Source organism: Salvelinus fontinalis, chromosome 1 (genome assembly GCF_029448725.1).
Source record: "Salvelinus fontinalis isolate EN_2023a chromosome 1, ASM2944872v1, whole genome shotgun sequence".
Lineage (NCBI taxonomy): Eukaryota > Metazoa > Chordata > Actinopteri > Salmoniformes > Salmonidae > Salvelinus > Salvelinus fontinalis.
Genome location: NC_074665.1, coordinates 61919969 through 61934938, shown reverse-complemented (window position 1 = coordinate 61934938; position 14970 = coordinate 61919969). Strand labels below are relative to the sequence as shown.

Genomic DNA, 14970 nt, shown 5'->3' with positions numbered 1-14970 from the left:
ATAAATAACTAAGATACTGGTCTATATTGTATGCAAAAAAGGGAAATTATATTTTTTTATACTAATACAATTGCTCCGAGAAATAGGTTTTGTTTAACAAGTTATTGACACCCCTGTTTTTAATACCTTTCAATACCTCACCTTGCGAGGATAACGGAGGGATCTTAGACCATTCCTCCGTACAGAATCCTTCCAGATCCTTGATATCCTTCATGTGTGCTAATGGACCGTCCTCTTCAATTCAAACCACAGGTTTTCAAATGGGTTTCAAGTCTGGAGACTGAGATGGCGATTGGAAAATTTTGATTTTGTGGCCAATTAATAATTTCTTTGTGAATGTTTATGTGTGCTTGGGGTTACTGTCTTGCTGGAAGAGGCAACCAGGTTTTTGGCTAAATTGTCCTAGTGCTGGGTTAAGTTCATGATGTCGTTGATCTTAACAAGGGCCCCAGGACCAGTGGAAGCAAAATCTAACATCAAAGATCCACCAACATAACATCATAACATCAAAGATCCACCACCATATTTTACAGTAGTTATGGGGTTCTTTTCTGCTTAAATCAAATCAATCAAATGTTATTCATCACATGCTTCATAAACAGCAGGTGTGGGCTAACCATGACATGCTTACATACGGGCCCTTCCCAACAATGAAGAGAGAAGGAAAATAGAGAAGTAATAGAAAGTAAAACACGTAATAATAAAAGTAATACTAGATACATAAAGAATAACGGTAACTTGGCTATCTGCAAGGGTTACCAGTACCGAGTCGATGTGCAGGGTTATGAGGTTATTGAAGTAGATATGTATATTTTGTGGCCAATTCATAATTGGCCACAAAATTTAAAAAAATGCAATCGCAAGTCTCCGGACATGAAACCCATTGAAATCCTGTCGTTTGAATTGAAGAGGGCAGCCCATAATTACAGATGAAGGATATCAAGGATCTGGAAGGATTCTGTATGAAGGAATAGTCTCTGGTTTCTGGTTCCCAAACCCGGTCTTGGGGGCCCTTGTGGGTGCACGTTTTGGTTTTTGTCCTACAGTTGCACTACACAGCTGACTCAAATAATCAAAGCTTGAGGTATTGAAAGGTATTGAAAACATGGGTGTCAATAATTTTGACTCTTACCTTTAAGAGAAAATATTACTTATTTAACAATCTCTTTCTCTGAGCAATTATATTAGTATAAAATAAGATACTTTCCCTATTGTTTTAAGCATACAATATAGCTCAGTATTTAAATGTACAGTATTATATACAGTTATTTTTGCTCATCTTTATCAAGAGTCTCAATCATTTCGGACCCCACTGTATGAAGCTCCCTAACATTTTAGGTGCCCATTACTGGTCTTTTGTTGGGTCTCAAGCTAGTTAGAGCATCTAAGGCTTTGCACTTATTATCTCCTTTATGGAAGGAACCTTCCGGCTTCCCAACATGAGTGTTTCTCCTTTTGCCATTAACCTGCTGCTTTTCCTCTTCCTCTCATCCCAAAACATGACTGTAGCCAAGATGTCCGTCTACAAACAAATGAAACTGGCATGTTGTTTTGATTGCGGCCGTTCAGAGCGAGACTGCTCTTGCATGTCAGGCAGTGTACATAGTAACATGGACACCCTACAGAGGGCCTACCCACTCTCCTCTGTCTCTGTTCATGATTGCGCAACCACTTTACGTGCCTGTAAGTTATACCGCCCAACATGTGTTGTTACATGTCTGTTGTGTGTGCCCTGTATGTGTGTGTGTTTCATGTGTAGGTATACATGTATGTACTGTATGTGCTTTATACGTAAAGTCGTCCACGTGGCGTGCTTCCATAGTTGTGGCTTATTTAAATGTATTTATTGTTATTATTATTATTAGTATCATTCATTTGAGTAGTATTTATTCTTATTATTTCTGTGGGTTGTATTGGGTGGTGGTGGTGGTGTTGCTTTGTGGTGCTGCTCTACTGTAGCTGTTAGCTCTGAGGCTAGCGCATGCTACATCAGTCAAGCACTCGTGTGGTGACTGTGTTATTAGACAGTTGGTGTTTGGTGTATTATATTGTTTCTAATACAGTATATGATGTATAAAATGTGACGATGTTGAAGGGATGCTTTATCTCTGACTGTATGCAATATCTCGATGACAGTTTTAATTTATTTTTGTTGTCGTTTTGTCTTCCTTTGTTTATGAAGGCATCCCATGCTTTTAGGGGAACCTCCTTGCTAACTGTGTTTCTGTTCTGTTCCTGATCATTTTATTTCAAGCTCACAGGACTGACTTGTGCAGGAACGAGAGCCATGCTCGAGGGATGTTCATAGAGCGATATTAGTAGAGAATGTAGATATGTAGCATATCAAATGGGGTTCACCTTAAAGGTACTCTACTAAACAAAATGACATCATTATACACAATGGGATGACCTCCTACCTACATCAACAGAGAATTAAATTCCCCCTTCGCTAAGCCCCATCCCAGAATTTTAGGCAACCATTGCAGCGCTCCAGTGGATAGCAACAGTCACTAACCAAGCTTGAGTCCAACGCATGGACAAGCTCTCATTTCAATAGAATGGAAGCCAATGAGGGCAATGGCAAAAGCGGAGGGTTTTCATAAAAAAACAAGTTGTTTAAATGGCTAAATAATTGAACAGTACACCAGGGGTAATTGGGACTGTGATTCCTGAAATGCAGTGCCTGTTGATGGAGTATTTCTACGAATCCAAAATTATACTTTTGTTGCATTGTTTGCTAGCTGGTTAGCTTGCTAGCGCTCATTGACCAACATTGAAAATGTTGCTAATGTTAGTTAGCTAACTAGCCAGTTAATATAACTTGTATTCTCCAAATGTATGTTAACTTGCTCAGTTAGCTATATTATTAATAAAACTCACTGCTGTCAACATCCGCACTACTTAGCTCCAAAATTAGTTAGTAGCTTTGACTGCATGCTGACGGTGCATTCAGAGCCATCCGGTGGCTAGCCACAGTTCAAACTTAATTGTACCAGGTTCCTGTGAAGCAACAGTCCACCATAACATTCCCAAAAGTCTTTCGATTAGCATGGGGTGGTCAGTGTTTAATTTCATTGTGTATTAAAAACACAGTTTGAGATCATTGTGAGGTGTTTTCTCTTTGAATTTGGAATTGGACTTCCCGGGACAATTAGGAGCGAGGTAGCAACCGTAACCAGAGGGGTTGGGCTTAGCAAAGGGTGATTTATTGGCTCTTCACAATATCACACGCTCCCTTGTGGCCACACCCTGTTGTGCATGATGATGTCAGTGTTTACAGCCTCATTGCCAGACTTAAGTGTTTATCATAATCCAAAACATGTACGTATACACACAACAGTGTTCTAGAATATTGGACTGTTGGCTTTCATACTTTTCGAATTCTCAGCGCAGCTCAAGCAGTTTCTCCAACTGTCAACACATTCAAATGAATAGAGGACGCGTACCGGAGCCGTGTTGGTTTGGAATTGTGGAGAGGTGCACGTTTGGGCTGTGTCCCCCATGGTCTCAGAGGTCATGTAGCTATGTCACAGTGGGACCCCGGACTACAGCGTCTGTGGACTATGATTCATGCTTTACACAACGTGTCTCTTGAACGTTCTCACCGTGGCTTATTACATGATCCCTATGTGATAATATGACTGTCAGAGTGTTGTGGTCTGTAGTTGTTGACAGTTGTGTATCTCTTTTCATCCTAGGAAAGCGGTTAATCTTCCAATAAGAAAACAATGAATATGATGAGTGTTGAGTTATACCCAGTTCGGATCGTGACCCTCAGCCATGATACTCATCCAGCCACAACCAGCCAACATATATGGATTCACTTGTAATTAAGTAGCGAGCTACTCCACAGGATTAAAATAAATAACTCCCTCTCTGTTTTCCCAGACTTGATCTTTGTCCCATCAGATTACTTTGTCCTCTCCCTCAGTAATCAGGAACCCAGAAGATCATGTTTTGTTCTTTCCTGAAAGGGATAGATAAAACAAAAAGTTGTACATTATTTGCAACAGTGTTTCATCCAAACCATTTTTTTGTTTTGTTTGCTGGTTATTTAGCATCATCCAGAATCTCCTGGCTAGCATTTTTGTAGCTTGTAGCAATGCTAGTGGAAACAGATTGAACAAGTTAGCGCTGCATTCAAAAGCATGGGGAACAAGCCCTCTGTTGCTCCTCTAGGTGTCAGAGCTGCTAGGAGTACTGGGTGGAGGAGTCAAGCGCAGAGAGCAGGGATTCAAGAACGTGGATTTATTTTCCAGTAGACAGGGAAAAACGATCATGCCCTAAACACACGGGCGCATGAAAATACGAGTCCAAAACACAGGACTAAACTGTCCAGTAAAAATAATAAATCCACAATACAATCCAACACCAAATAACAGAAAAACAAGCCCGCACAAAAGCCAGCGGGCTTACTGCCCTTAAATAGCCTACCCACAAAACTAAACTCAAAACAGGTGCACCCAATCAGCCCAAACTAACAGAAATAAAAAATAATAGAATCGATGGCAGCTAGTAGGCCGGTGACGACGACCGCCGAGCGCCGCCCGAACAGGAAGAGGCACCATCTTCGCTGGGATTCGTGACACTAGGGCTCTCTGGACCTATCAGAAGACCCAGGCAGAGGAGCGAGGGGAAAGGGAGATGACAGTGGTAAAGGGAAATAGCAGTGATTGGATAGAGGGAAAAGAGAGATGGCAGTGATTAGATAGAGGGAAGGGGAAATAGCAGTGATTGGATAGAGGGAAAAGAGAGATGGCAGTGATTAGATAGAGGGAAGGGGAAATAGCAGTGATTGGATAGAGGGAAAAGAGAGATGGCAGTGATTAGATAGAGGGAAGGGGAAATAGCAGTGATTGGATAGAGGGAAAAGAGAGATGGCAGTGATTAGATAGAGGGAAGGGGAAATAGCAGTGATTGGATAGAGGGGAAAAGGGAGAAATCAGCCCCATATGATTTCCACCTCAGCATTCTCCCACCATCTGCGAGTGAGCTCAGACTAGATTAGTGTCAACCGGCTGATGATGAGTTTGGTTTTGCCTCTTGTAGGTTGGTGGGCCACTACTCTCCCTCTGCACCAATTACTGACTATTAGTGTAGTTACTGGTCTCTCTCCTCCCTCAGCCCCTCGTAGGATTTCATGGAAGACTAAATCTTTCTTGTTCTCTTTAAAGGGGCAATCAGCAGTTGCTACATCCATTTTTGGACTTATAAATGGATGATATTTACCCATTGATTCTTGAAGAATAAAGCGTATCAATGCCCCATGAGCTTTGTTCAACTGTCCTACCCCAGCAGAACCCAAAATATAACCTTGTTTTACTACGTTTGTAAACAATGTAAACAAACACCATTTTGCCTCAACATGTTTGTTAAAACTATAATGTTGATATCATGTATGGTATTTAGTATTTGTATTTATTTAGGATCCCCATTAGCCAAGGCAGCCGCTTCTCTTCCTGTAGTCCAGCAAGATTTAAAATATTACATGACATTTCATGACACGTTTCACAACACATTAACTGCGTTCCCTCAGGCCACTATTCTACTATCACATTATCTGTGTGTAGAGTGCATGTCTTATCATGTGTATGGGTGTCTCTTCACAGTCCCCGCTGTTCCATAAGGTGTCTTTTTATCTGTTTTTTTTTAAATCTGATTCTACTGCTTGCATCAGTTACCTGATGTGGAATAGAGTTCCATGTAGCCATGGCTCTATGTAGTTCTGTGCTCCTACCATAGTCTGTTCACTTGGCGATTGTGAAGAAACCTCTGGTGGCATATCTTGTGGGGTTTGCATGGGTGTGTGCTAGTAGTTTAAACAGACTCTGTGCATTCAGCTTGTCAATACTTCTTACAAAAACAAGTAGTGATGAAGTCAATCTCTCCTCTACTTTGAGCCATGAGAGATTTACATGCATATTATTAATGTTATCTGTCCGTGTACATTTAAGGGCCAGCTGTGCTGCCCTGTTCTGAGCCAATTGTACTTTTCAGAGGTCCCTATTTGTGGCACCTGACCACACGACTGAACAGTAGTCCAGGTGCGACAAAACTAGAGCCTGTAGGACCTGCCTTGTTGACATTGTTGCAAAAGGCAGAGCAGCTCTTCATTATGGACAGACTTCTCCCCATCTTAGCTACTGTTGTATCAATATGTTTTGACAATGACAGTTTACAAACCAGGGTTGCTCCAAGCAGTTTAGTCACCTCAACTTGCTTTCCACATTATTTATTACAAGATTTAGTTGAGGGTTAGGGTTTAGTGAATGATTTTTACCAAATACAATGCTTTTAGTTTTTGAAATATTTAGGACTAACCTATTCCTTGCCACCCATTATGAAACTAACTGCAGCTTTTTAAGGGTTGCAGTGATTTCACTCGCTGTAGTAACCGACGTGTATATTGTTGAGTCATCCACATACAATGGCATGTCATTGGTAAAGATTGAAAAAAGGGGCCTACACAGCTTCCCTGGGGAATTCCTGATTCTACCTGGATTATGTTGGAGAGGCTTCCATTAAAGAACACCCTCTGTGTTCTGTTGGACAGCTAACTCTTTATCCATAATATAGCAGGGGGTGTAAAGCCATAACACATTATTTTTTCCATCTGCAGACTATGATCGATAACGTCAAAAGCCGCACAGAAGTCTAACAAAACATCTCCCACAATATTTGTATCATCAATTTCCCTCAGCCAATGGTCAGTCCTTGCATCCATAGCTCTTTCTATGAATTTCAGAATGGTTACATTCTCCAGCCCCATCCCTCAGCTTTTTACAAAAACGGTGTTGGGCCGTTGTTTCAACCGCTGATTGCTGCTTAAAAGGGGAAATCTGCAGTTACTACATACATTTTTGGACTTACACTGAGTGTATAAAACATTATAAACACCTTTCCATGACATAGACTGACCAGGTGAATGCAGGTGAAAGCTATGATCTCTTATTGATGTCACTTGTTAAATCGTCTTCAATCAGTGTAGATGAAGAGGAGGAGACAGGTTAAAGAAAGATTTTTAACAAGTGAGACATGGATTGTGTATGTGTGCCATTCAGAGGGTAAATGAGCAAGACAAAAGATTTAAGTGCCTTTGAATGGGGAATGGTAGTAGGTGCCAGGCACCATGGTTAGTGTCAAGAACTGCAACACTGATGTTTTTCACGCTCAACAGTTTCCTGTGTGTATCAAGAATAGTCCACCACCCAAAGGACATCCAGCCAACTTGACACAACCGTGGAAGCATTGGCGTCAACATGGGCCAGCATCCCTGTGGAACGGTTTCAGCACCTTGTGGAGTCGATGCTCCGACGAATTGAGGCTATTCTGAGGGCAAAAGGGGAGAGGTGCAACTCAATATTAGGAAGACGTTCTTAAGGAAGGCGTACACTCAATGTATAAATTAATGATATGCACTCATTGAATTTTTAAGAATATAATTTATAATGCCTCATGAGCTTAGTTCAACTGTTGTGCCCCCATCAGAACCAAAAATATAAGCTTGTTTTACTCCAATATTTATAAACAAAGAAAATGTAAACAAACACTAGTCTTAAAGTCTTAAAGCTGCAATATGTAACGTTTTGGGTGTCTCGACCAAAATCACATATACATTCTCATTGAAAGCAAGCCTAAGAAGCAGTATATCTGTTCTATGTGCGCTATGCTTCCCGTTCTTAAGGTATTTTACTTTGTATTTTGTACACCAGCTTCAAACAGCTGAAAATACAATATATTTGGTTATTGAAAATATATTTCCAGGTGGTTTAGATAGTACAATGATTCTCTGCAATTGCTTGTGTTGTCACATGAATTGAAATTAGGCAAACTATTGGAATTTTAGCAACCAGGAAATGGTGTTGCGATATCTGCATATTGTTAATACAATAATTTTGATATCATGGATGGTCAGTCCTTGCATCCATGTCTATGAATTTGAGAGTTGTTACATTTCTCCAGCCCCATCCCTAAGTTTTTTACCGAAACTGGGGCTGGGAATCCCTTTGTAATTTCAATTACAGATTTCCCCTTTAACTCTGAACAAAACGTATTTTTCGCTGAACAAAGTGAGTTAGAGATCACTATTGCTGGAATTCCTCTGTCTTTTTCCATGTTTTTCTCTTTCAGAGTGGATAAAATGTCTCTGACCATGATGATTTCATTCACATCTGAAATTGATTTTCAACTGGTTTCTTCTTGAATAGTGAATCTGCTAGGCACTTTACATTTAGACCACACATTATGCAGAGTTGCCAATTGAAATATACATGGACGGGCTAATAGAAGACATAGCCGTGTCTAAGTCTAAAGTGGGGGCGCTTCTTCCTAAGTAAGAGCAGTGATTCAGCAAGGAAGTAAACCTTGTGCAGGTGTAGTCATCTTTGGGACACGCTGTTTTTGGTCTCTCAGGGTGTTGTTTGTCTCAACTTCTGGGGACCATCTGGGGCAAAGATTCCGGTCTGGCGGCTGGGGATGCTTGGTTACGGTAGGGTTAGGGTCAGGAGAAGAGGTTTAGGCTGAAGTCTGGGGCTGGGGTTGGGGTTGCTGGGCAGGGTTGGGGACAGGAGAAGCGGTTTGGGCCTGGAGCCAGAGGGTTGGGGCTTGGGCTGTCTACTGTGAACCAGAGACATAAGGCTGTGGCTAGTCTGTGTCTGACTTAGAGGGAGATGGGTATATGTGTGTGTGTCTCAGCGGCAGGCGATCCTTATCCAGCCTGACGTGGAAATTATGTTAGCATTTTTATTTCCCTGGCTCTGCTGGTCCATCACCGAAACCTGCCCTGACAGGTCCTGTCCACCAGGCAAGTTTGGTTCCCCCCTCTCCCCTCCGCGGCCCTCCACGCTCCTCCGTCGCTCTACCCCTCAGACGCTAGCCAGTTAGCCTGCCGCCTCTGCGGACGCAGGTAGATCGATAGCGACAGATGCCAGGGCCAGCGAGGGTCCCTGTTTGAGGGTGTGTGTCACAAGGCAGCCCTGGGCCTTCATTGTGACCTTTACTGTTGAAGACAGAGCAGGGAGGGCTAGGCTAGCTAGCTCAGTCTATGGGTGAATCTCCATTGCATACTCCTTGTGTCCTCTCTCCGCGCCTCCTTCTCAAAACCCATTGGAGGAGAAGATCCGACTAGAGGGACCTCTGTCTTTCTCATCCAATGTGTTATGAGAAGGATACGAGGAGAGAGGATACGAGGAGTATGAAAAGGAGATTCTCCCTTTGACTCCATCCCAAATAGCACCCTATTTGCTATATATTGTGCATTACTTTTGACCAGAGCCCTCCCTTGTTTCCTTCATACAAATAACTATGTCCACTTCTTCCTCTAAGATTTATTCCTCTGAACTGTGAAATACTCTGAAACGGCTAACTTAGAATCACTTAGTAACTATGGTGGGTTAGGGGTGCTACTGTCCAAATCAAATTTTATTTGTCACATACACATGGTTAGCAGATGTTAATGCGAGTGTAGCGAAATGCTTGTGCTTCTAGTTCCGACAATGCAGTAATAACCAACGAGTAATCTAACCTAACAATTTCACAACAACTACCTTATACACACAAGTGTAAAGGGATGAAGAATATGTACATAAAAAATATATGAATGAGTGATGGTACAGAACGGCATAGGCAAGATGCAGTAGATGGTATAGAGTACAGTATATACATATGAGATGAGTAATGTTGGGTTTGTAAACATATAAAAGTGGCATTGTTTAAAGTGGCTAGTGATACGTGTATTACATCAAGATGGCAAGATGCAGTAGATGGTATAGAGTACAGTATATACATATGAGATGAGTAATGTAGGGTATGTAAACATTATATGAAGTGGCATTGTTTAAAGTGGCTAGTGATACATTTTTTTCATCAATTTTTACATTGTTAAAGTGGCTGGAGTTGAGTCAGTATGTTGGCAGCAGCCACTCAATGTTAGTGGGGGCTGTTTAACAGTCTGATGGCCTTGAAATAGAAGCTGTTTTTCAGTCTCTCGGTCCCTGCTTTGATGCACCTGTACTGACGTCGCCTTCTGGATGATAGCGGGGTGAACAGGCAGTGGCTCGGGTGGTTGTTGTCCTTGATGATCTTTATGGTCTTCCTGTGACATCGGGTGGTGTAGGTGTCCTGGAGGGCAGGTAGTTTGCCCCCGGTGAGGCGTTGTGCAGATCTCACTACCCTCTGGAGAGCCTTGCGGTTGTGGGCGGAGCAGTTGCCGTACCAGGCGATGATACAGCCCAACAGGATGCTCTCGATTGTGCAGACCGTGGTGTGTGTGTTTCTTTGTCCCTCCCTCAGTGTGTGTGTTATTGGGAGGTATGGGAGAGGGTAGATGTGTGTGTGACTGTCTTTCTGTTTGGGTTTGGTGTGTGTTCTGTTCAGTCTGTAGTCTGGGCTCATCCGTCCGTTCTGTGTGTTGTTCGTTCGCTCTCCACTCTCCCCGGATCACTTTTTAATTGAATACTCTTTAAAAACCCTCTCGACAGCTCCATGATAACAAAAAATAAAAAAATATTGGAGTAGATTCAATGTAAGGGGAGAAACTTCAGCACATTGCTGAGCTACTTTAGGAGTGGGGAGTTCAATTCAGCTCGTCTGAAAATGATTCCGAACCACAAAACAGGATTTTGATAACATCCCACAGTGCCACAGTTTTGTTTCAATTTCCAGAAGCACAACTTTATCCCCTCCCCTGTTTCACCTCACTCTCTCTGTGGCAATACAGTCCATCTCTCTCATTCACCTCCTTCACCCCATTCATCGCCTCCTCTTTTACCATTCTGCACTATTCTCTCCATTCAGCTCATATTTTGCGCCATCACCAATGTGTTTTAAAGTAGTTCTGATTCATTGTTGTCTAACCATTTTCTTTTTACTTCATTTTACATCCATCTTAAATCATTTGATCTCTATTTTCTGTGATGTCTGTCTGTCTGTGATGTCTGTCTATGATGTCTGTCTGTGATGTCTGTCTGATATCTGTCTATGATGTCCGTCTGTGATGTCTGTCTGATATCTGTCTGTCTATGATGTCTGTCTATGATGTCTGTCTATGATGTCTGTCTATGATGTCTGTCTATGATGTCTTTCTGACATCTGTCTGTCTATGATGTCTGTCTGTGATGTCTGTCTGATTTTTGTCTGTGATGTCTGTCTGCGATGTCTGTCTATGATGTCTGTCTATGATGTCTGTCTGGCATGTCTGTCTATGATGTCTGTCTGGGATGTCTGTTTCTCAGTTCTGTTTGTCTTTTCTGTCTGTCTCTGTCTGTCTGTCACTCTCATCATGATCATCACCACTCTTCCTCCATGTAACCTGTCATTTGTCTCTTGCACTTCTCCTCAGCCAAATATAAGTATAATGGATATGTCAGATCACGTAAGTGTGTTTCTCTGTCCCTCCCCATCCTTGCTTCTGCGACCACCCAAACCCCTCCTCGTGTTTAGTACCTATAATACTGTAGTCCCCTCGCCATATCACCCCCCCAAGTATTAATACAATGCTTTGTTTTGGTTTTTGTTCTCCCCTTTAGTTCTAGAACGCAAAGCTACCATCTTAAAGTCTCTGCTGTACATGATGTGAATTGATGTAGTGTTCCTTGACAATAATAACAGAGTTTGTCCACAGTGATGATGTGTAAATGAATCTCATGTCTGTCATTTTATAAGCCCCCCTTACTTCTTACATCAGAAATGCATAGATAACTTCACTATATTCTCACTAATTGACCTAGCTAATTCAGTACAAAACAGATGCCTCCCTAACTGTATAACATATGTCCTTTATATATACTGAACATACAGTATATTTGTAATAATTGATTTAAGATCATGCTCTTGTTCTTGATGACGTTGTGTTCAGACCAATACAGTTGTGTTTGTATTGTGCTGCGTCTTGCAGCAGAGGGCGCTACAACACCAGGGATAACGGGAAGTCAAAAAGAGACTGGCGTTCGGTTCAAAGCAGATTGCAATTTAGGTAAATCTCTCAGTATAAAGTATAGTATTGACCAAATGTACTAATTTCTGTCCTGTTTCATATAGATAATGTGAATGTTCCATGCTGTTTGTTTGTTATAACATTATTTTTTCTGCTTTTTTATCCTACAGTTTAATAACCATTTCAGATGCTTACTGTATACACTGCTTTCTGTGTTTATCATAACAGAAGTACTGTATGATACCATAACAAAAATAGCTGTAATGATAATAATAATGCTAACAATATTATAAAATAATATTAATAATACAAAAATGCTAGTAATACAAACCATAATAATCCATAATGTTACATAGCAAAAAATACCCCAGAATACTATGATACCAATGTACTATCCAGCACCGGTAACCCTAATATTAATACACACATCAAGCTTAGCTCAGATACAATAAACGAACAATAATATCTTCAACAGTATTCTCCCTGCTGTCTTTTCCTATCTGTGATTTGCATAGGACCCTGATGGGGGCTTGCATGCGTGATCGCCCCGTCTTGTGATTAGCACTTCTGGTAGGGACAGTTGCCGTCTGGGCTGTTCTGAGTGAACAGTGGACCTGCCAGGGTGTGTGAATGTGCTCTAATGCTGCGCGTGTTTGACAAGGGCCAGATGAATCCAGGAGCTATCGGTGGCGCGCTGTAAATCAAGGAGGCAGCTGACGGCTGGGATAAACCTCTGTTTAGCGCCCTGGGGGGGGGCCAAGACCACGACACATACAACAACCTAACAACCTACTGTACCAACCGACTAACCAGCAGGAGGACAAGAGAACACTTCCCCTGCGCTCCTCCGCTTTGAAGACCAGCTATTTGGTTTACCTCCCTTTCTTATCCTCTTTTCCTCCTCTTTTCCTCTTTTTCTCCTTCCTTTTTTTGTTTTACTTTTTGTACCTCTCCATTCTTTTCTTTTCCTCTCTTCTTTGTGTGTTCCGAGACAAATTCTAATAGAAATCATTTCACTGTGGTTTTAAAATGTGAATTTCCATCTACCAATACTGGACGAGTATTATGGGCATACGTCCTCTACATTTGCCTATAGAGGGGTTTGGAAAGTAATTTGGCCTGACTATTTCCAGACAGCCTGTGTTACTGCTTTGTTCTAACACGCTGTGTAGTAAAATGGAAAGAGAGGGAGAAAAAAGCAGAAAAAGCTTTTAATTAATTCATGTTTATTAGGAATGGCAAAGCAAATGTCATATTGAACATTTTATTTTAAGCGTATGCCAAGTGCCTAAGTGGTGCTAAGTAAAACCGAGGTGTCATCGTCAATTACCGAGAAAATGATGGCTGCTTTCATGGCACACATACAGTCCCTTCTCAAGTCATCTTCAAGGGGGAAATAAATGGTCCAACAATGAAATTCACATTAACTTTTTCCCCTTAAAATATTTAGTGATTCATTCACATGCAGGGGAAATTATTAATAATTTATAGAAGATTGTTTTAATAATGATTTATTTTGTATCTGCGTATTAGCATGTTTACTGTACATGTTTAAAAAAATAAGCAGAAATGTAATCCATAACATGCATCCTAAAATGTATATATCTGCTGAATATAATAACATCTAGATTTTTTTAACACACAAGCTGCATTCAATTTGATATTTCACGGCACAAGATAAATTGTAAAGTAACTACCATTGCCATTCTATTTATCTAGGAACCTCATTCTCCCCAGCTTATCGTTTTCACTCTGTTTATTCTCCATTGTTTGACAGTGAAGGATGAAGTTAGATCATCTTTACAAAACCGATCGATAAAAATTGCCAACTGCACCTCACCGCCCTCCACCATCACCTCTAATGCCATGCGCCCCCAAGCACTGCCTCGCCCCTCCCTCCACCAGGTCCCCCAGGGAGAGGTCACCGCCGTACCCCTCGTTAATAACCGTAAAGGAAGCCTGCTTCCTCCAGGGGTGGGGCTGGGTTTTGGGCCCCATGGGGGGTTCCGCCTCAGTATCTCAGGCCCCGGCAGGGGGGACACGGCGGGCAGGGCCCTGGCCGAACAGAGCAGGCTGAACCGGGCCCGCAGCCTGCCAGTGAAATACTGTTACCACCCCAGTAACGCATCTCTGCACGGCCACAGCAGCAGGGCCTGTAGGTTGACCCCCTTAGCAGGATGCATCAGTCCCTGTCAGTCCCTAACACCCTGTACTGTCACCCTGCGTCCGTCGCCTGCCTGCATGCAGGTTTCACTGAGCTGCTGCTAGATGCTGCTGCTAGTTGTAAATCCCACCACCACCACTGCTGCTGCTTTGCATGAAGGCAGCTCTCATACGCTCACTAATGCAACACCCAGTGCTGTGTGTGTGTGGCTGCTATGTAGTAGGAATAGTGGATGTGCTTGTAGGGTTATTGGTACCTGGCGTTGTGATAGAACACGTAGTCATTAGTCCACCTGCAAATATAGAAATGTATACAATCCGTTACTGTTTTATTGCATTTTTATAAATGCCCTGAGAAGTTTGCATAGTTTTGATTTAATTGTTATTATATTTAAGTGATGCGGTGATAGGGAAATTGCTCCCTGAACATTGAGCCAACAACAGTCTGCTGTATCAATCTCAGAGAGACTGTTGTGTAGATAGCAGTTTAGTTTTCAATGTACCGTAATGTCATTGGTACAGTAACAGTCACACACAAGCTGTGATCCCCATGGCTGCAGTGCAGAACATGTTGTTTCATTGTTGATTATCTCCGTTTTGTTGTTGTGCTTAAATCACACTCGTTTTAACAGAACTGATCTACCACAAGGCGAAGGACATGAAACTGGCTAGGCCCAGATATATGAGCCTTGATGTATCCACTAATATAGAACAATAAGCCAATGAAGGGAAATATTTTATTCTGTGATATTTTCACAAATTGGATTAGACTAGAGAGAGATGCATTTGTAAAGTGGAACGCGCTTTCTTCTGATATTAGCTATTCAGGATGTCCACATTTGCGAAGTGGAAATGTCAGAGAATGGCATTTTCTT

General features: G+C 41.9%; 1 protein-coding gene across 21 annotated transcripts in view; it reads left to right on the top strand.

The window, feature by feature from the left end:
- Positions 1-14970, top strand: part of kcnma1a (potassium large conductance calcium-activated channel, subfamily M, alpha member 1a) — a 306999-nt gene that overhangs the window by 243060 nt on the left and 48969 nt on the right. For 9 of the 21 annotated variants that reach the window (XM_055928724.1, XM_055928733.1, XM_055928766.1 and 6 more), the window contains one exon: positions 11894-11971. The exons of 10 other annotated variants lie outside the window; for them this stretch is intronic. In XM_055928724.1, coding sequence (XP_055784699.1) covers positions 11894-11971 — 78 coding nt within the window. Of the gene's footprint in view, positions 1-1509; positions 1684-11338; positions 11372-11893; positions 11972-14970 lie in introns of all 21 variants that reach the window. 2 more of the 21 variants (XM_055928857.1, XM_055928867.1) reach the window with 2 other exon arrangements.